Below are 22,737 nucleotides of genomic sequence, written 5' to 3' on the forward strand. Positions count from 1 at the left end.
GAACAGGACCTACAGATAGTGTGCGGATAAATGTGACATGCCACCTGGGGGCTGAGAACCGAATCTGGGTGTTCTGGAAGAACACCCAGTGCTCACAACTGTTGAGCCATATCTCCAGCTTGGTTTATAATTTTATATAGAAAAATAAGGCTATTGGTTTGACTTAGTTATGCTCTTGAAAAAATTTGTTTTCTTTTCTTCTCTTTGAGATAGTGTTTCCTTGTGTAGCCCTGGCTGTCATGGAACTCACTCCATGTTGGCCTTGAACTCACGCCTGCCTCTGCCTCCATAGTGCTGGAACTAAAGGTGTGGGCCACTACCACCTGGTGAAAATATTTTTAAGAAAGTGAAAAGGTAGAACATTTGTTATTTGTTATATTGTATAAACAATGCTGTGTGTCTCTGGCAAAAGATTGTGAACTGACAGAATTAATATTTTCCTCATCTAATTTTAAAGGTTTTGCTCTGTTTTCAAATCTAATGTAAGAAGATGTTATGAAAATTAATTTGAAGGTTGAATTCAGTCTTTCCTCCTTTCCCCTGCAGTGCTAGAGCTTGGATCTAGGCTCTGCTTATGCTGTGCAAACACTCTATACTGAGTGACATTCCTGGCTCTTTTTTGAGTTTTTAATATTCTTGTCTTTCGCTGTCATATTTGAATTTGAGGAAGAAATAAGATACTAATGTAGTCAGTGAGATATCTTAGCTGTTAAGAGCACTTGCTATGTTCCAAGTTCTATTCTTAGATACCACTTTGGAGGAGTAAACTGACTTTCAAAAGTTGTCTTCTGGTTTCCACCCACATGTGTGCCTGCATTCATATACACATATATCATACACAATAATGATAAAATTAAGAATACTATAGCAATAAAGCCACTGATGCAATATTATGAATTCAGAAGTATTACAGAGGAGAAAGGCATGTCTTAGAATAAACAGTTTTTGTAGAAATATGCATATTATCTGTACTTAAAAGCTGTTTTCCATAATAATTTTTGGTATAACACCATTTTATGTGTTATACCTAGTTTGTATGTGGGTTTTAATTTTTTTATTTTTAATATATTATTTTTGAGATAGGCTAACTAATATATTCTCCATAGACCAGGCTGGCCTTAAGCTCACAGAGATTTGCCTATCTCTGCCTCCTGCTAGGACTAAAGGCATGTACTACCACACCTGGCCCTAATTATACATTCAAAGTTGTGTGTGCGTGTATGTACGCACGTGTGTACATACATGCATACATATATACATACAGGCACACATATTTGTTTTGGAAGTGAAATGTTGTTTCTTAGCACTCATTCTTGAGTCTCAGTTCATGGGTAGAACATCTGCCAGGCAAGCATTCTGTCCTTAGTTTGATACTCAGTAACAAAGAAGGGGAAGGGAAGAGTAAATATTTTTTGATGGGGTGGGGAAGATTCTATAATTAAATTCTCAAGGTCATGCCTTAAAGGTTTCTTAAGTGAGGATTTATTATATCATTACTATTTTAACATTGATGAATGTGTAATTATAAAGGGTCTTGTTGTATATGCGAAGGAGAGAATTAGGAACCATTGAAAATTTTTATTGTGTAACAGCATATAACTAATTAAAAATACAATTGTTAAAGCTTTTATGTCTCATCTGTTTTTTCTGTTTGTTTTTAAATGAATATGTATTAATTTCATGCCCAGAAAATAGTCAGAGGAAAAATTTAATAGTGACTATTGTGTTTGAAAGGAAGATATCTTTGCATATGTTTTGTTGCCTATTTGGTTAACTTGTATAATTTCCTCCCTATCCATGTGTTTTAAGGTGAATATGTTTTAACTAGGATTTAGAAGGGAAGAGGCAAATTATTAAATGTTAAGAGAGAATTAAATTCTATACTGAACATTGTCTTTCTCTTTCTTTCCATGCGCTGATAGAGACACAGTCCAGTAAGTGCCAGATTTTATATTTTGCCTATTGACTTTTAAAAACTTAGTATAATAAAACATTTGATTTCAAAATTTTGTTAAATTTAGATTATTATTATCATAGTATTTTGCTTTAGATATTGATAATATTTTAAGAACATTTTATTAGGTACATGTATTTTACTTTTTGAATTCAATTACTACACTTGAAATTATGTTTACATGTAGAGGTACATTTATAATTACTGAAGTTTTAAAACATTTTTTTGTAAATGGAATTTAAAATTAAGTATATATGATAAAGGCCACATAAATTAGGTTGGTATTGCTAACATTTTATCAAATAGTTTGTTACCAAGTTAAATTATTTTTTTGATAATACTTAAATTTTGCATTTTCTGTTTTAGGTGCAGATGAATCGGAATTCATCTAGTAAGTTTGATATAGGAATTGGTTATTTTATGTAAGACTATCAGGCACATTGCTAGTCTCCGCCTTGTGTAGATAAGGAATGAATGCTCTTCGTATTGCCAGTCTTACTGGTTGACTAGAGGATGCTTTATGCACAACCCATAGTGTTACTTGTTACACTAAGAAACTTTGCTTAGTCTTCATATATCTTACAGGATTTTTCAGAAATCAACAAAGTTAGGGAATAACTTCTGACTAAGAATGTTAAAATGGACTGTTAATTGTTGTTAATGTGATCCTAGCATATACACACCCCTTGGGGTCAAACTCCAGCATTTTGGAGGACAAGCATATGAGAATGTTTTATATAATAGTAATAATCTTTAGCTTTACTTATTTTAAGGTCAAATTACAATAGTAGTTTCTACTTTATAATTTCAAAATAGTAACTGTATAATACTAAAAATTTTAGGATATAACATCTTTTGCAGAATTATACACTAAAATCAGATTTAATAGGAGTTTTTTTTGTAGTCTTGTAAATAGAATGCTTAATAAGAATTAGTCTTCATTAATATTTTAGCACAATTGAAAAGCCCCCCATTGAATTGATAATAAAGAGCAAAATGAAAATAAGGATTTACCATTATAAAGAAATGTCTGATGACAGAGGTTGTAAGAGAAGAATGTGGCTAAGTGGAGTTGCTGTAAGATGGACGACAGTGCAGCAAGCACTTCAAGACAGAACAAACATCCAGAGTAAACCAAGGGAAAACCAGTGTAAGCAGGTATAGCATACAGTGTGGTACTCCTCATGAGTTGCGGGGCCCATTGTGAATGACTGCAGTCATCAGTTGTTGCTTGGGGAATATAGGACATTTAAGGTGTGGCAGAAGTTGATGTTCACTGGTAAGAGCTCACTCCAGTGCTGGTCTCACTGGTCAGATGCTTTCATCACAGATGCAGAATGCAGCAGGGACCTCTTTCAGTAGGTCATCACTACTAATGATTGTGTAGTAGTCGGTAGTAGTATTCTGAGAACATGAAACTGACTGTAGGACTTATCAATTAAAATTCTTACGGAGAATACACACAAGTACTTACACATCTCTTCTAATTTTTCTTACTACTTATTTACTTTTGAGATAAGGTTTCTCTGTATGGTCCTGGAACTTGCTATGTAGACCAGACTGGCCTTGAAATCACACAGATTTTACCTATTTGCCCTTTGGAGTGCTGGAATTAAAGGCATGAACCACCATGCCCAGCTCTTACAATTTTTAAAGTTATGGTCATGTTTTCTTTTATAAAGCTAATAAAAAGAATCAAGAATCAGCAGAAATTCAGCTTTGTTTTTTTCACAATTGTTTATATTTATTTTTTCTATTCCAAAATTTCTAAGTTATTTTTAGCATTGGAATATGTAAGTATATAGAAGAACTTTTAATTAAAATATTTTTGTCTCGGATTATTAGTTTTTCATAATACTTTAATTTTTTACTTAGATGAAGAGTTAACAAAATCAAAGCTGTCTTCTCTACCCACTGAGTAAGTTTTCTGTTTATTTCTTTTAATAGACTTTATTATAGACTGTATTATTTCAAGCAATTTTAGGTCAAGATCAAAACTGGGTGAAAGGTACAGAGATGGCCCTTATATATTCCTTACCCTTAATATGCCAAGCTTCCTTCTCAAAATCCCTTACTAGATTAATACACTTGTTACTGTTGCTGAACTTGCGTCTTGACCTGGATCATCCAAAGAGCATCAGAGGGTCAGTCAGTCTTGTACACTCTGTGGGTTTGAGCAGCTCTTTCTCTCTTTTCCTCTTTGCTACCCCATCCAGTCCCTCTGAGCAGCTCTTAAAGGACTGGCATTGTAATGTCATAACCAGTAATTTACAGTGTCGAGATCTCATGCTCTGCTTAGTTAGGCCTTTTTTGAAAAGCCACATTTAGATTTAAGTATTTTCTTTTGTCTTTTTTTTTTCCTAGAATTTTGCAGGTATATGTTAGTCATGTTGTTTTCTGAACTGTAAAATTTTATGTTGGAGCTTTTAGATATTTTAATTTCTTTTCATGTGAAACTTCTTTTTATGATGATCTTCTTAAAAAAAAAAAAAAACAACTGCAGTTAGCCTTGGTAGCTGTATTGCTTCCTAACAAATGTTGGTGTTTTCAGTTCATGCATTTGTATTTTCAGCTTTTTATGGGGATTTTCTCATTTCTTTGTCACTTTCCCCTTCACTTTTGGTTGTGACTTTGTAAAATGGACCATATGTCATGAGCTTCAAGATGGAATATCTCAATTAAAATGAAAAGGCAAGAAGCCAGATAGCCATCTCGCTAGCTCTTAAAACAGGAAAAAGAAAAAAGTGTTGGCCAGTGTTCTGTGACTCTTTTCTCACTTCTGTTCCAGCAAGAGTACTTTCTTGAAGTTAATGTTTTTACGTGAGTGAACATTCAGCTTAGTGAAGTGTGGGTAGTTTAAGATTATTTGGTACCTGTGAGGTATTAAATGAGGACAGTGGTGGTTGTTGTATTAATAACTTGTAAAGATAAGCTGTTCAGCATATAAAGCTTAATCTTTAGATTTTACTTATGATAGCTACAATAGTAGGCTTTATTGTACAAGGTAGGACATATTTGCATAGGTATATGTTGAAATACTAGATAGGTGATTTTTGGTCATTGTAATAATTTTTTACAGAATAGGCCTACATTCTATCCAGAATTTCTTACAGATTTCACTTCTTTTGAATTTCATATTCTAATTCTAGAGTATACTCGAACTCAGGCTGCTTAGACAGACTCTGTGAGCTGTGTCTGTTGGGTAGCTCGTTTACATTGCTGCTTTTCTTCATTTGGAAATCTAAAATTACTGTTCTTCATACTCATTTTGAGTTTAGCAAAGTATGATCAAAGATTAATCCTTATCACTTTTCCTGCCAATAAGATGTTATATTGTAAATTATGCTTAATGCTGTCTGCTAAATCCATTGACTAAATTTCTCAATCTGTCTATTTAATCTCATTTATTGAACTGTTAGAATTTTTTGGAACAAAAAAATGTTTTTATGCTAATAATAATCATTATAATCATTGTTCTCAAAAATGTTATTCTAGGAAAGGGACCAATGATTTACTTGCTTGGGACCCTCTGTTTGGATCGTCTCTTGAGCCATCTTCTTCAGCTCCACTAACTGCATCATCATCATCATCAGGTAAAAAAAAAAACCTGATAAAATAAAATCTATGTATATAAGCGTTGTCTTATTTTGGGGAATATAGTAGCAGCATTTTCCTCCTGATTGATTCTATTTATATATTATGTTTAATCATCTAAAGCTTTTCTTTTTAAGTTTGTCACCCAGTAATAGTGAGTTCCATCACTGTTACCACCATAAAAAATGGAACATCCCAGAACACTTAAGAATGGAAGTAATCAGAATCATCTATTTTCTTCCAGTGGCTTCTAAAAGCACTGTCTGATGGAGATTGTGTGCAGATATAATATTCATTTATAAACACTAGTGCTAATAAATATTGTTACTGTTTTTAGTAAATACTAAAAACTAGTAGCAATATTTTTTATTAAAGTATTTAATAAAGTACTTCTGATTATTGGAAAGAATTGAATTTCATACTTTTACATGGCTTGACTTAAGTCCATTTGAAATGCTACTTGGACAGGCCTCCTGATAAGTAACTCATGTATAAATGCCTCTGTTGTGGTAAGCTCATTAACAAGCTTGAAGTATTGACTCTAGTTAGTACTAGTGTCACAGATATGACCATATCTTTAAAATAGCCACTTAATAGCACAAGGAAAGTGTTCAGTTGTTCAGGTTGGTATACATTTCTTCAGAATATACCTTCAAATGCAGGGACAGGGACAACATGCAAAGACTGGTATCATTTGGAAGAAGGCAGCAGCCTCTGAATCCAGATTTGATATTTTACCAGCTTTTGACTTCCTTCCTTAAATGTGAATGCATACTTTCCTGTTATGTGCTTTCTAATGGTAATTCCTTCTGTGAGTTTGTTTTCCATCCTGTGAGTGCCTTTTCTTTTAGTTTCTTTGTACTCTCCTTCAGTGATTACCAAGAATTTTTAGCTTTGTATTTTATTTTCTCATGTATTTACTTAGGCTGGTACTTACATGTTTTGAATTTTGCACATTTGTAAATGTAGAGAATTTGCCAGTAAAATGACTCAGCAGGTGGTTTTGTGGTCAAGCCTAATGACTAGACTTTTATTCTGGAGCCCACATGGTAGAAGAGAGCTGGTTCCCACATCTTGTCCTCTAACCTCCATGCTACTGTCCTACTCAGGGTTTCATTGTTGTGAGGAGACACCATGACCAAAGCAGCTCGTATAACGAAAAGCATTTAATTGGGGCTGGCCTACAGATTCAGAGCTTCAGTCCATTATCATCATAGCAAGAAGCATGGTTGCATACAGGCAGACATGGTGGAGGAGCAGACATGTGACTTTTTTTTTTTTTGGCATGTGACATTTTAAAAAACTAAATTAATAATTTTATAAAGATAGTTTAAATATTTGGCTCTGTAATTCATTTCGTTCCTGCTTTGGTATTTTTATTCACATACACACACACACAAACACACACACACAGTTGAATTTTGTTGATATACATTTGAAATTTATTTAATATTATAATAAAGGTATTTTAAGTTAGGAATACTGCTTTTCAAAATTATAAAATGTTACAAATGGCATAGACAACAGTAAATTCATACAGGATTTAAGAAGAATGAAGATATTATGAAAATTTAAATAATGAATTTTACTAATTTGAGGTAATATTTTTAGCAAATTAATAAAGTCTTTAATGGTTAATGGTTTATTAGGAAGAATTATTACAATTATCCTACTTAAGTTAGATCACAAAATTTAATTAAAGTTAAATGTGTTAAATGTCCTGGCATTCACATTATTCTGCAGGCACAGCTGCAAAGCCTTGATCTCACTTTAGGCTCTGTGAATTAGTTATGTTGATAGTAAACCAAGACATTTAAGTTTGAATTAGTTTATTTTTAACAACTGATCTATCGGATTTAATTTAATATGTGTATAAAAAGTTGAAAGGAATAAAATTTATGTGTGTCAGTTTTGTTGGAAGATTTAATAATTGTTTGAGGATTATTATGAATATCAGCAGTAGCTTTGATCAAAGAATATTTGGTGGATAGATTCTAGGTGTTTCAACAAATATCCTTGATTATATTAACAATATTAGAAATGATCTTGGAGTCCTCTTCTGTGTTTGTCTAAGGATTGCTGCATACTGATGATTTTCTTCAAACTCTCTTTTCTCTCCCATCAGCCAGACCCACGACTCCTCTTTCTTTAGGCACCATTGTTCCACCTCCAAGGCCTGCTTCCAGACCAAAGCTTACTTCAAGCAAACTGAGTGGGATTAATGAAATAGTATGTACTCAAGATTCTTTTAAACTGTATAACTGTTTTCAATATTTTATTTGTTTTGAGACAGGGTCTTACTGTGTAGCCCTGGCTGTCCTGGAGCTCATCATGTAGACCAGGTTGTCTCATACTCTTAGAGATTCATCTACCCCTACCGTCCAAGTGCTAAGATTGAAAAGATTAAACTGTTCTCTAAAAATGATAAAATTATTTTTACTTAAGATACAGTTATTTTTCTATATGACACTGCATAGTTTTATGGGGTGTTTTTTTTTCCCCCAAGACAGGGTTTCTCTGTGTAGCCCTGGCTGTCCTGGAACTCACTCTGTAGACCAGGCTAGCCTCGAACTCAGAAATCTGCCTGCCTCTGCCTCCCAAGCGCTGGGATTAAAGGCGTGTGCCACCACTGCCTGGCTTAAATGCTTTTTTGTAAACTCCTTAAAGAGTAGAAACTTTCTCCAGTCATACTTCTCTCTCTTATATAATCTCAAAAATCATACTAGCAAAGCAACAAACTGCCTAAGAGGACAGAGGTTTCCTTTAAGAAGTTGGTATATTACACAAGCCAGTGTCTATTGACTCAAAATAAACAAGTTCATGTAATTCTTGCCTAACTGTAATATTTAAGGAAAAAATGTGTTATGTTTTAGACCTTACTGTTAAGGAGATTCCCAGGGGGCATCTGTCTATTCTTGCCCACCGTATTTAGCTGATATAAAAGTACAAAATCAGGAGCACTGGTTTTCTAAAGTCATCAATAATGGCGGGAACATCTGTGAGTTCCCAAGCCAGCCTTTGTGCCTCCTGTGTGCTCTGTTTTGTTTTGTCTTTCACACTAATTGTTGTTTAATTACATTTCTGAAACGCTTATTTTTTCCCTTTCTTATCTATTTCCAGCAATGTAATCATTGTGGTTGAGTCTTTTAGTTGAATGTTAAAGATACTTTAAAGTGTCTCAGTCTGCATCACCATACCAGCCGCCCCTTTCATGTCTATCCAGCTACTCCAAACTTCCTGGTGATCTCCAAACACAATATACTCTTTATTCTTTCTTTTGTTCTCTTTTCTGGATGGGGAAGGGCTGTAAGGAGATAGGAGTGAACTTTGGGCCTTGTGCATGGTAAGCACACACTCAGTACACTACCATTGAGTTGGTTCTTGTTATTTTCCACATCTACATTTTCTTATTGTACTCCTTCATTTGAAGTGACAGTTTTCACTAAGCAAAAATGGCCTTTTTCTTTAAGACCCAGCTATTATCGATCAGCTGTCTTTGGTCACTCCTCCAGCAAAGTGTATCATTTGTTGCTTACTTCCATATACTTGTATTTTTGTTAGAGTACTTTTCACATTGTGTGGACTTAGTATCTGTACCTTTTACTGTATGGTGTGTTAGCCAGTTACATGTCCACAGTAGTTTTCATAAGGCCTCTAACATGGTACGTAGATAGGAAATGTACTTTAGTGGAAGGTCTACATGTAGAAGTGACAGCCTCTTTAATTAACGTCTTATCCCAGTGAACTGACTTACTGAAGTGAGATAAAGTCTTACGTGCAAACTGCCGAGGAGATGGTTAAGGAATATAAAAATCACTAAGTTTTAAAATTTTATTTATGTATTTTATACATGAATCCTCAGTCTGCCTACATGCCAGAAGAAACCACTAGCCCCCATTATAGATGGTTGTGAGCCACCATGTGGTTGCTAGGAATTGAACTCAGGACCTCTGGAAGAGCAGCCAGTGCTCTCAACTGCTGAGCCATCTCTCCAGCTCAAATCACTAATTTGTAACATGTCTTTTTTTCTGTTTATAAAACTTGCTTCTTGCTTCAAAATCATGTTGGAAAATACAGAAAACACAAAAAAAATTGAATCTCCTCAATATATTACCAATGATAACTATGTTAACATTTTAGTATATATTCTTTCATTGTTTTCCTAATGCATAAATATTTGACCCTAGACAGTAAATTATCACTTACTATAAGGACAGACACGTTAGCTGTTCAGTGTTAGGTAAGTTTTATTAAGAGTCCTAGGGAAGATGGACTTACGTGACTTAATGTGTGTAAACTTGTAAGGACATTGTTGAGTACAGGTGATGACTTAAAAAGTTATGAAGCATCTATTTTAGTTCATATTTTTACATATCTATTATTTTTACTTGGATATTTTAAAAATGTCCTTTGTCAATTATTTTTGCTTTATAGTTTTCAAGTTTTTTTAAAAGTAGTAGCACCTACTTTGGGCAACTTACAACCACCTATAACTCCTGCCCAGGGGATCCAGTGCCCTTATCTGGCCTCTGTGGGCACTCATATATCCATTCCATTCAAACACAGGCACACAAACACACACATAATAGTAAAACAAAAAGATTGAAAATATGCCTTTTAAAAATGAACTAGAAGCCAGGCGGTGGTGGTGCACGCCTTTAGTCCCAGCACTTGGGAGGCAGAGGCAGGCAGATTTCTGAGTTCGAGGCCAGCCTGGTCTACAGAGTGAGTTCCAGGACAGCCAGGGCTACACAGAGAAACCCTGTCTCGAAAACCGAAAAAAAAAAAAAAAAGAAAGAAAGAAAATATGCCTTTTAAAAATGACCTAGAACATTTAAAAATTGTTTTTTCTATTTTGTGACTTACCTGTTATTACTGATAGGATACAGAGAACTAATCTCATGTTTATACAAGTAGTGTACATAATCTTTCTGGGAAGCAGTTTGGTAGGATGTGAAGAACTTTTATGTCACTTATGAGTACTATATTAAGTATACTTTAAAAATACAGAGAATATTTTGTATACAAACTTTCTTGATAGCATTATTTTAAAATAGCCTTTCCAGGTTTCAGTATATCATTAGACGTGATTTGACATAACTTCTAACACCTAGTTAAAGAAACTCATGGTAAAGTTGACTGGTTTGTTAAGACTTAAAATTTTTCTCTTGACAAGGAAGGAGGACTTTTCTTTAGCATTGATAATAACTTTTTGTTTTTAAGCCCAGGCCATTCAGCCCACCTGTAACTTCCAACACCAGCCCACCTCCTACTGCTCCCTTAGCCCGGGCAGAGAGCAGTTCTTCTATCTCTTCATCTGCTTCATTGAGTGCTGCCAATACACCAACAGTAGGTAAGTGGTTATTGTTAGGAAAGTTAGCATACAAAGCATTGGGTTTACATTTACACAGGTTAAAAAAAAAAAATATATATATATATGTATATACACACAGTTTTGTTGTTGTTGTTGTTTTTTTGTTTTTTTTTTTTAAAGCAATGTCTTTCTACATAGCTCTGGCTGACCTGGAACTCACAGAGATCTCCCTGCCCCTGCCCCTGCCCCTGCCCCTGCCCCTGCCCCTGCCCCTGCCCTGCCTCGAAAGGTTAAAGGCATGTGCCACAACACCCAGTACCACAAATACTGTTTAGAAGGTCTTACAATTTTTAGTTTTATATACAAAGACTAGTGTCAGCTCTTTTACTCATAGATGGCATTGAATAATCTATTTAAGAAAAATTGTTTAGTACAACTTTTAATCCAGCCATTGTCCTTTGCATACTGATGGAAGCCCTGCCAGCACATGAGCACTCTGTGTTTATGGTTCCCACTGTAGTAGTTTGAATAGATGCAGAAAGTGAGAACCTGGCCAACCTTGTGGGTGACTCCAGTGTAGCAGCTGTGAACCAACTTACTTTAAGACTTTCATTAAGGGAGAAGGAGACACACACATATAACTTTTTTTTTCTCTCTTCTCTAGTGAGAAGTGAAGAATATAACATCAGAAATTTTGTTTTTCTAGACATATACTTGACACTTGTAAAACTGACCACACTCTTCTGTTTTAGTTATTATTTTCTAGACTAGGGGTATTTATTGCTGAAACTCTTAAGAATTTTTATTGCTGAAACTCTTAAGAATTTGTCAATATATAAATTGCTGGTCAGTATAAATTAGTAAAGGAATACTGTACAATGCAATCAGTTCTACTGTGAATTCACAGTTGCATTCTTAAGAAAGTTTGTGTTTGGGGGACTGAAATGATAGTCCAATGGTTAATAGAGTGCCTACTGCTCTTGCAGAGGACCTAGGCTTGATTTCCAGCTCAAACATGGCAGCTCACAACTACCTGTAACTACATGTCTGGGAGATCTTGACATAATCAGGTTAATTTACAGTGTTGTACACATACATGCACAAAAAAGGAAAACAAAGTTTGTGTTTAAAAATTGTTTTCTTAGAATGTTTTATTCAATGAAAGAATGTTGTGTGCTTGTGGTGAATTATTTATTTTATAGAAATGTAATCACAAATATTAAAAATAAGTTATTAGGCTGAAATTATTTATATAATCTTAAGCTTTACCAAACAAAACTAATGTTTTACTTCATCTAGATTTTACGCAAGATTTTTTTAGCATTGTTTATTTTATTTGGGCTTCTTACAAGTTCTTATTGTTTTTCTAACTCATTGTCACTATAAAAACAAACAAAAGGCTGCTGGAGCACACCAGCTGCGTTTCAGGTGCGGCCGTTTGCATCTCAGTAATAGCTGCTCTTTCTTACTGTCATGGTCCTACAAGCATCTGTGTCACTTGGGCCCTGATAGAAATGTAGACATTTAAAGTCAGACACTCAGGACTGGAAGCCCAGGCTTTTACATGCTTTCCAAGTGATTGTGGTACATGCTGTTTGTGAATGACCTATAATTAAGCTAATTTAATCCAGTTTAATTTATCAAAGTTGACTTATAAGGAATGCATCTTGTTGGTATGATGATTGCATGACTATAGACGTGACAGAACTGTGAGTGATTTCTAAATGTTCAAGCCTGATGCTACCATATTATTTTACATGTCTTGTACGTTTTCCCATTTTAAATTTATGTAATTGAGTATAACTAATAAGTTTGTTCTTTGAATGAACAGCCTTATTTTTGTTTATACATGTGGTTTTTTAAATTTTTTTTCCACAAAATTTATACTTTAGTCATAAGAAAAGATTAGCTCTACTAGAAATTCAGTAGGTAGCTTGAGTAACCAAAACAAGCTTTAGCATTTTCATTGCATATGGATATGTCCAGCTTTTTGACATGTATGTGGTATTGTGATCTATAAACATGTTGGGTTGCAATCCATCAGATGTGCCTGATTCAGAAAGCTTTATGATGGAAATGCTAAGTTGATTTTGAATACTGATGTGTATTTGTTTATTGTTTTAGGCCCTAGTGTTGACAATAGGAAATCCAGTAGCATGTGACAAGAAATGAGACAGGCAAGGCAGATGAATACCATGTTTTTGCATAAGAGGGTCTTCAGTCTGTCTAAAAAGTTCTTTCTTTGTTATGACTATCAACTCTGTTGAGATTTGAAGTTGTTGACTTTCTTGTTTCTTGAAAATGTTTTCTTTCCCTGCAATATTTTATCTTATTTAAATGTGATAGAAGATGATAATTTGATTGGGACACTCTCTGAAATTGAAAAGCACTGTGAGTCAGCACCAGGTATTGTATCAGAAGCAAATATATGTGTGACTAATGCTCCTAAAGCTATCTAAAATATTTCACTTATTTTTTTCCTTTTCCAGCAGTATATGGTGTGTCAGCAGTCAAGAATAACCCTGAGATTAACTATCTCAATTTTGTGCTAATTATGTCCAGTCACTGTATGAGATCGTATCTCTGGTTATAAAATGCATACTGATCTTGTATTTTCTTACATCTTGCCTAAGCGTTAAAAATCAACAGATTGGAACTCTCAAGCTATTAGAATAGAGTGGTTAGAAAAGAAACCAAGTATGTCAGCTTTAACAATGTTATAAAAAGGGCTGGAGACTTGGCTCAGCAGTTAAGAGCACTGGCTGCTCTTGCAGAGGGCCAGGTTTCAGTTCTTAGAATCCTCATGCTGACTAACAACTGTCTATAACTCTAGTTCTAGGTGTTGCATGCAGTCAGTATGTTCAGGCCAACACTGGGGCTTACACATAAAATAAAAATACATAATACCTACACTATGAGAGCAAAGGCCACGTGGATACTGTGCTGAAAGGAGGTTACATATAAAGGAGGGTTGAAGGAAAATTCTCTGTATCCTGCTTATCCTAGGTGCTTACATGCTTTGTATTTTCAAAACTTAACATATTTCTAAATATGTAGTGGTTAAACCAAAACTGGAAATGAAAGTGTCCTTATTAAGAGCACAGATTGTTTTCACTTCCAAAAAAATGCTTAAATAGAAATACAGAATAAGCTTATTATTTAGACAGGTAAATATTTGCTTTGCAAGCTTATTATTTTGAAGTCTATGTGTACATTATGGTTTTGAAAACAAAAATGTAATTAAAACAAAAACGGAAAACAAAACAGAAATGAGAATATACCAAATGGTAAAGTGGTTTTTGAGCTCCCCCCAGCCCTCCAACTCTTTGCGTGTATTTCGTAAAAAGCATCACAGTTTATGGGGAATTAGTTCAAGAATTACCATTTTACCAAATTGGAAAGCTTAAATGAATAACTGACTTGGTGAAAAAAAATTTTTTTTAATTTAGTGTTGTATGTGAAACCTGCTTGTCAGTTGTTCTGTCAATGAGCACTCTTTGTGTGTGTGTGTGTGTGTGTGTGTGTGTGTGTGTGTGTGTGCGCGTGCGCACCTACAAATGTATACATGGAGGTCAGCGATCAACAGCATATGTGATCCTTCATTGTGGTCTACCTTAATTTTTTGAGGGTCTCTTCATTAATTTTACTAAATTGACTGGCCAGCAAGTTCTGGGGATCCACCTGTCTACCCTCTCTAGTTTATAACTGGGTTATAAACATGCACTGCTGTGCCCCACTTCTTTGTATGGGGGCTGGCAATCTAAATTTAGGGCCTTATGCTTTTGTAGCAGGCACTTCATCAACTGAGCTATCTTCTCAGCTTGGTTTCTTTTGATTTTTATAGTCAAAGTAATAGCAAGTGCTAATTTATTTTTGTGTGCTGATATTTATTTGTGAGCTATTCAAAGGAAAATATGAATTTCATGTTTAAGGAAAGGTGTTGGAACCATAAAAGACTAATTTTTACAACCTTGCAGTGATAAAAAGAAAAGTCATGGATGCTGAAGTCCCTTATATAAAATTGCCATTGTGTTTTTATGTAGCCTGTACACATCCTTCTATCTACATTAAATCATCTTCACATTACTTAGAATATGTAGAACAAGATAAATGCTATGTAGATAGTTGTTAATACTGCATTGTTTAGGGAATGAAGACCACAAAAAATAGTGTTTTCTCCCATATCTTGTGTGCTAAACCTACAAATGCAGAATCTTCAGGTTCAGAAGACCGACTGTGTAATTCTTCTTAATAAGAAAATCATTGGGACTGGGATATAGATCACAAACTTTGCTTCTTATGTACAAGTCCTTGAGCTTGATCCTTATTACTGCTAGACAAAACAAATCACAAGACAGTATAATAACACATGTTGCCAAAGATTTGATGAAAATTGAGAACCTCTGTGCACTGTTGATAGGACTATGTATTTTATAGCCACAGTGGAGAACAGTATGTCAGCTCATCAGAAAATTAACGAAATTAATTGTATTATCTAACAGTTTGACATCTAGGTACACATCCAAAAGAATGAAAAGCAGGAACTCAAAAGAGGTAGTTTCTTTATACCCATTTGTAGCAGTACCATTTACCATACATAGCATTTACAGTAACAAGAAAATGGAAGCATAGAAAAATATAAAATGTGTATGCCATAGAATATATTTTTGAGCCTTAGAAAGAAAGAGAATTCTGACATACCGCAATATGAATATTCAGTACATCATGCTATCAAATATTATTTGATTTAATCTCTATGAGGTCCCTAGAGTCAGGCTCATGGACAGAAAGTACAGTGGTGGTTGCCAGATGTGGGCAAAGTAAGAGTGTGGATATGGAGAGTAAAATAGGTATAGAGTTTCAGTTTTATATGATTAAAAGTTATAGAAATACATGATGTGATGGCTGTGTGATATTATTTGTTTTATTTCTTTGTACTTTAACCATGCACCTAAAAATTGGTAAGACCAGCAAGACCCTGCCTTAAAAGTCAGAGAAGATAATGGAGGTGGGAGTTAAGACTTTTGTTACATATTTTACCACAGGTAAAACAAATAGTTAAGGTGAAAAGAGCCTTTATCTTTCCCTAAAAATGTACTGTCCTTACATTCTGATGACCTTCTGCTTTAGAATGTTAGAAAAATGTTGATGAATTCAAGTTTAGGTTTTATAGAGATACTTTTCTGTCTATAAACATGTATTTATACTTGAAATCAGTAAACTCATACTTAGTGGTATTTTTCTTAACATTTTTGTCACTTGCATGCTCAAATTCCTTCCTCTATTAATCTCTTGTCTATTTATCTGTCTGCCTGCCTACCTCTCTATTTGCCCTCCCATCCCATCCATCCATCCATCCATTCATCCATCCATCCATCTCATCTGTTCATCCTGTCCGTCTGTCCATCCATCCGTCCATCCGTCCATCTGTCCGTCCATCTACCCATCAGTCCATTTATCCATCCCATCCATCCATCAGTATTTTTGAGACAGTGTTTCACTGTATAGCCTTGGCTGTATCTCTGTAGACCAAGCTTGTCTCTAACTCACTGAGATCCTCTTGCCTTTGCCTCCCAAGTGTTGGGATTCAAGGCATGCTTAGGCCTGGCTTAATTCATTGTGTTTTACCTAATTGTTTTTAAATACAGAGTTAAGCTTGTATAAGTTTTTTTCAGTTTAGGATCATTTGGTATTCAGAGTGACCACAATATTGTTTCTTTTGAATTTTGACAGTGGTGGTATTTTTTAAATTAATTTTTAAGTTAATATACAAATTTCCTCGTGTCATTTTTATATATTTTTGTCCCCCTCCCCTGCTGCTCCCCCTGCCTCTCTCTTTCATGTATCACTTTATCTCTTCTCCCCTAGCTCCCTTTCTGTTACTATTCTCTTTCCCCTAATGTCCCTTAAGGTCTAGTTCCCCTTTCACTGTCCTCTTTCTAGTTTTATGACCTATAACATGCATACCTTTTCACACACAAATAGTCCATATGTACACTTTAAATATAAGTATCACGTGGAAGAGAACAAACACATAGTATTTTTCTTTGAGTCTTGCTTATTTTTTAAATGAGTTCCCTTTCTACCCATTTTCTGTACATGTTATAATTTTATTTTTCTTTATGGCTGAATAAAATTTTGTATATACTACCAGATTTTCTTTATCCATTCCTCCTGATGGATAGCCAAGCTGTTCCTATTTTCTAGCTATTATGAATAGTGGAGCGAATGTGTAAAAGTTTATATCCTCTGATCAGGATCATAAAAGCTGTTCTGTCCTCTTCATAGCTGTCCTGTAACCACGGCCCCCATGCCACACTTTCCAAAATAACAACTCTGAGACTATTTATGAATATGTACCTAGGCCATAAGCTCGGGCTTGTTCCCCGACTAGCTCATAACTTAATTAACCCATTCATTCTATTCTATGAGTGGCACAGGGCTGTTTTCCTCTTCTCAGTTTCATGTGTCTGTCAGAGTTCCCAACATCCATCTCTATCCTCGAGTTCCTCTCTCTCTACCAGAACTCCACTTCCTGTATCCTGTTTCAGCTCGTTGGCCATCAGCTTTGTATTGACAGGTGGTGCATCCATACAGTACACAAAAGATTCTGTCTACACTGTCCATCTATTTCTAATCCACACATGTGTCTCTGTTCTGCAAAATTGACTTGTTATTCAAAAAGCTATTTCTTTTATTCTTCTTTGCTACCTTAGAAAAGTGCTTGGTACCTGCCAATTATCTTTGATTCATAATACTCTGAAATCTGAAGATTCTTGACAGAGTTTCAGATTCCGGAGCCTTTTGGATAGCAAAGATGTTGAGGTTAGAGTTACTCAACTGGCAGAACTTATGTAAATATTCTCAAATTTGGGGGGAAAAAAACCCTAAATGAGAAAGACTTGTCTGGTCCCAGGCAATTAAATATTGTTTACTTAACCTGTAGTGATCGTTATTATTTGTGAATAAATGTTAATATCCTTATTTTCACATGGAGTTACTTACTGTTCATGTTGGAGAGCATACCTTTTCCAGTGTCCAGAAACACCAGTTTTGGTCTCCATGTAGTTTCCATCATTAAAGCTATTTTCATAACAACTTTTTAAATTAAAATTTCTTCAAAGTCTAGAACAACAAATTTTCTTGACCTCTTAAGCCTATAAAACTTTTGTTGTAACTATTTGTAAGATTAAGTTTGGTTGCAAGGCATCAGACACAAGGATTAAATGAATGCTCAACTTTGGGAAATTGTTACAGGAACTGTAGAGCATATGTTTGTAGACTACATCTGTGCAGAAAGACAAAGGCAGCGTACTGCCTCAGTGGGTAGGTAGTTTAGATTAAAAAGCAGTATGAAAGAAGCCTTGCTATTCTTGTGTTGAATATTTTACTCCCAAACTGGTGACACTGTTTTGGAAGATTTTGCATGTTAGTACAAAGTGTCTGGGAACCACATAGACAGAGGAAAGTCCTAGCCTCTAAAGGCTATGCCTGGTCCTGCCCCTTTCTCTCTCCTTGCTTCCTATCATCTCCCACCATATATTTTTGCTATCATGATATTCTATTGAAGCATATGAGGCCAACCTCAATGGACTAAGCCCTGTGAAACCATGAGCCAATATAAATAATTGTTCTTGAATTGTGTCAGGTATTTGGCCACAATGACTGTAAAAATAGCTGAACATTATATTAGTTCACAGATTTGTTCAGTATTTTCTTACGCATTTAAAATCACAATCTTTATGTGATATAGTTCAAAAGGTATTCTGGCTGAATGAAAATTAAATTGGCTTTTAAAATAATGATGTTTAGTGTCAGACATTTATTCAGGCAAAGTAATATGGGACTGTAGTCCAAGATAAGCACCTGCAATTTAGAAATTGAAAATCTGAAATTCTAAAGTTTGTATGGTGATAATTCTCAAAACAGTTGGCTATAGGGGACATTTTAGAGTTGAAGATTTTAGGTCAGGGATAATAGAGGTTGATGACGATCACGCAAATACTCTAAGATATGAAACTCTCCAACATCTGATAGATGTCTGATACCAAGCGGTTCAAATACAGTATACTTAGGGTATATAGGCATCAAAGAGGGATTTAAAAAGAATTGTAATAACAAGTAGTATATGAGCTATTATTATTTGGAGAAATATAACAGGCAAAAATCTAATATAATGGCCTGAAGTGTGTGATTGATAAACCTTTAAAAACTGATACTTGAAGGTTTTGGGGGGCTGCAGTAGTTGTTAGCTTTTCAAATCAGTGGCCTTTACCTTTTGATACTTCTTAACTATCCTGTGTCTTTCCATTTAAAAATCAGTTTATAGCCTTCTAGACTTCGTGTGTGTTTCATATTATGTCCTAATTTGTTTTATGATGTCTTCCTTAACCTCTAGGTTTATATTTGCAGAATTATTGAAACCAGTAATAAGTTCCTGTGTGACAACCTAACATGAATCTGTCCTATTATTGGTATGAATCTTAGTATTTGGTGTGTGTCTTCTAGAATGATTTAACAAATTATGTTTATTCTAGGTGTATCACGGGGTCCCAGCCCAGTCAGCCTTGGAAACCAGGACACTTTACCTGTGGCAATCGCCCTTACAGAATCTGTCAATGCCTACTTTAAAGGAGCAGATCCTACCAAGTTAGTTTTAAATATCCATAAGCACTTGTGTTAGGTGTGGGGCAGGAATTGGGGTTTAAGATTTTATTTTTGTTTTATGTGTATATATGTTTCCTGCATGCATGTATGTATGCCATGTGCATGCCTGTTACTCACAAAGGCTAGAAAAGGACATGAGAGCCCCTGGAACTGGAACGAAGTGCTGGATGCGGCTGCTGGGAGCTGGACTTGGGTCCATAAGCTATAAGATGAGCAAGCACTCTTTATTTGTCACGTTATTGCCAACCTCCATTCCATTGTCTCGAGTAGTCGTAGTCAGCGTACATTCATTCACAAAGTACTCGAGCACTCACTATGTGTAAGACTGCTTTTTCCCCTTTTTCTCTCCTTTTATTCCTTTCTTTCAGTTATTCATGAGACAGGGTCTTTGTGTGTACCCCTGGCTGGCCTGGAACTCAGAGATTCACCTGCGTCTGCCCCCCAATGCTTGGGATTACAGGTGTGCACTGTCACACCAGTAAGACTCTTGATAAGTACTAAAGCTACTTCAGAAAACAGAAGTCTCCTGAGCTTTTATGATCGTAAAGGAAACTGGAGAAACAGATAGTGTGCAATGATACATGTCACTAAGTGTGTGTGTATTGGGGGGGGGCATAAGAAGGAGGTGAGAAATTACAGTAGGGAAAAACCTTTTGGAGATTTTAAGTAGATATTTGAAAAATATGGTGCAGCAAACCATCCACACCCGGGAGAATAACACCATTGGAGAGGATCTAGGGTAAATGCATGCTTGGAATATTCAGGAGACAGTGAAGGAAACAGGTCACTGAATAGGAAAAGGTAGGGGCGTAGTTGAGCATGCATCCAGAGAGGTCCCAGGCCGGATTGGCTCTTGTAGGCCATGGTAAGGAATTTGGAGTTAATGTGTAGTAAGGCAGGTGGACACTCTGAGTTCAGAGGTCATGAAGCTGTTTGTGGTTTTGTAGTATTCTGGCTGTTCTTTGGAGAGTAAATTCAAGAAAGAGAAGATTTGCTGCAGAAGCCCAAATAAGAGATGATGGTAACGTGAATATTAGCAGGAAAGGTATAAGTGGTGATGATATTTTAAATATAGTTTGAAAGCAGTTATCAAGCTTTGTTGGGATTAGAATGTTAAGTTTGAAGTACTTGTTGAGTGCTATTAATGTGGACAAGTTGGTAGCTTCATACATGATTCTGGAGCTCACTAAGTGTAGACTTGAGGAGAAATAGAAGCCCTGAGGTGGCAGAAGAGTGAGTGACTACACAAGAGCGGATTACCAGGTCATGTTAAGGGAGCAGATCGGAGAAGTGTGACCTTGTGGATTTTTCTCATTCACATTCAGCTTCGTGAATGTGGGGAGGAAGCTAGGTTTAGCCAAGACTGTTGAGCTACAGTTAGTAAAAGTGTAAGGAGGGCTCATGCAAAGGAGGGTGACTAGTGAGGAGCCGGAAATTCACAGGTGGTGTGTAAGGTCTAACATGTGAGACTAAAGAAAGCGGGGTAGGATGGTGAGGAATTAGGTTGGGGCTAGATGGGACGAGCTAGACAGATAGGAGTCTGGGTAGATGAGGGAGGACGGTGGCCTGGCTGTGTGAGTGGCTAAAGGGCAGAGCCACTGGAAGAAAGAAGAGCTAGGTGATGATGGGTATTGAAAGGGCCATCTGGATGGATAGTGAGCTTCACAAAAAATTATGCTGAAGTAGTGATGCAGAGAGAGATGAGCAGTGAGCCAGATGTGGGGTTTTAGGAGATGCAGAGAGGCTGCTGGAGATGGTCTGGAGGGAGAGCATCTGAACAATAAAGTATGAACCTTGAGTTTCAAAGGAAGAAACAGAAGAAGAGGAGCATAGACTATCACCAAGCCCAGGGTTTCACAGGGCTCAAGAGAAGAAAATAACGGCAAGGGGTTAATGAAGGAGTTACCAGCGAAGCACTCCCTACAGGTCTTCCAAGGGTGGCTACCACACACAAAGAAGTATGCTTGTGTTTAATAGTAGTGTATGCCATTACAGTTTCCTAAGACTAATTTATCTTAGTTATAATAAAGGATTTAAATGTATGTGTGTATGAACAGATAGATGAACAGCTGTATGTATATGCTTACAAAAATACATATATGCATACACATACATATACCTTTAAAGCCAAGCATACTTTTTGAGAAGAGATTAGAACATCTTATTTAAGTATTTGCCAATGTCCTCCCTTGTCAGGTGTATTGTGAAGATCACTGGTGACGTGACAATATCATTTCCAAGTGGAATTATTAAAGTCTTCACAAGCAACCCCTCTCCAGCTGTGCTGTGCTTTAGGGTGAAAAACATCAGCAGACTCGAGCAAATTCTTCCAAATTCACAGCTTGTGTTCAGGTTTGTGTGCTTTGTTCTTAAGATTAACATTGAAATGTCTTTTTAAGAAATGTTTTCTCTGTGAGACTGTTGCCTTTGAAGACCATGCCAACATTGTTTGCTAAGTTAAGCAGCTCTGTGTTATCCTCTCGTTTCTGTTAGTGCTGCTAGCTGTAACTGCGGAGCTCTGTCCTTCATCTTCTTAGTTTTCCCTCATCTCACCTTTTGGTTCATTTCTAATAATTTTTCCCAGGTCACTAACTGACTAATTATAGAAAAAAAAAAGATAAGTCAAATGAAATAACAACAGTGTTTCTTACATATATATAGTGATCCATCACAATGTGATTCCAACACAAAAGATTTTTGGATGAACATGCAAGCTGTTACTGTCTACCTCAAGAAGCTGTCAGAGCAAAATCCAGCCGCTTCTTATTATAATGTAGATGTATTAAAATACCAGGTGAGTGCCCTATCACTGTAACAACCTTAAATTTACATCTGGCAGAGCACCAAAGGAGTAAAATGTCAGAGCCAAAGGAGGTCCATTCCAAGAGTGCAAGATTGTTTCAGAAATTGAGAATATATTTATTAGTTAATGACTTTTAGCCAAATGATAAGTGTTTACCGTGTATTTGTGACTATACTACTGAGTAAATATTTATACATGAATTTATATTTAACCTGGAAACTCCAGTACCATTGTTCTTCATAACGAAATGCCAAAGCAGTCAGTTAAAGTTGAGTATGGCAGACATTTATAATTGCTATTACTATCACAGTATTGAGTGTTTTTAGATTTGTTATTACTGTTAGATAAGAGTAACCCCTGGCAGCACACATGCATGCGTGCACTTACATGCTAGAGACACATGGC

General features: G+C 35.7%; 1 protein-coding gene across 1 annotated transcript in view; it reads left to right on the plus strand.

Annotated features, from left to right (window-relative positions):
- Positions 1-22,737, plus strand: part of Fcho2 (FCH domain only 2) — a 97,042-nt gene that overhangs the window by 65,509 nt on the left and 8,796 nt on the right. Inside the window, exons 14-22 of the mRNA XM_028790189.1 lie at positions 1,923-1,934; positions 2,321-2,345; positions 3,830-3,872; positions 5,450-5,547; positions 7,674-7,777; positions 10,772-10,901; positions 19,400-19,511; positions 21,726-21,881; positions 22,191-22,323. Of these exons, the coding sequence (XP_028646022.1) occupies positions 1,923-1,934; positions 2,321-2,345; positions 3,830-3,872; positions 5,450-5,547; positions 7,674-7,777; positions 10,772-10,901; positions 19,400-19,511; positions 21,726-21,881; positions 22,191-22,323 (813 nt within the window). The remainder of the gene's footprint in view (positions 1-1,922; positions 1,935-2,320; positions 2,346-3,829; positions 3,873-5,449; positions 5,548-7,673; positions 7,778-10,771; positions 10,902-19,399; positions 19,512-21,725; positions 21,882-22,190; positions 22,324-22,737) is intronic.

Source organism: Grammomys surdaster, unplaced genomic scaffold, assembly GCF_004785775.1.
Source record: "Grammomys surdaster isolate TR1022 unplaced genomic scaffold, NIH_TR_1.0 125876, whole genome shotgun sequence".
NCBI classification, from domain to species: Eukaryota; Metazoa; Chordata; class Mammalia; order Rodentia; family Muridae; genus Grammomys; species Grammomys surdaster.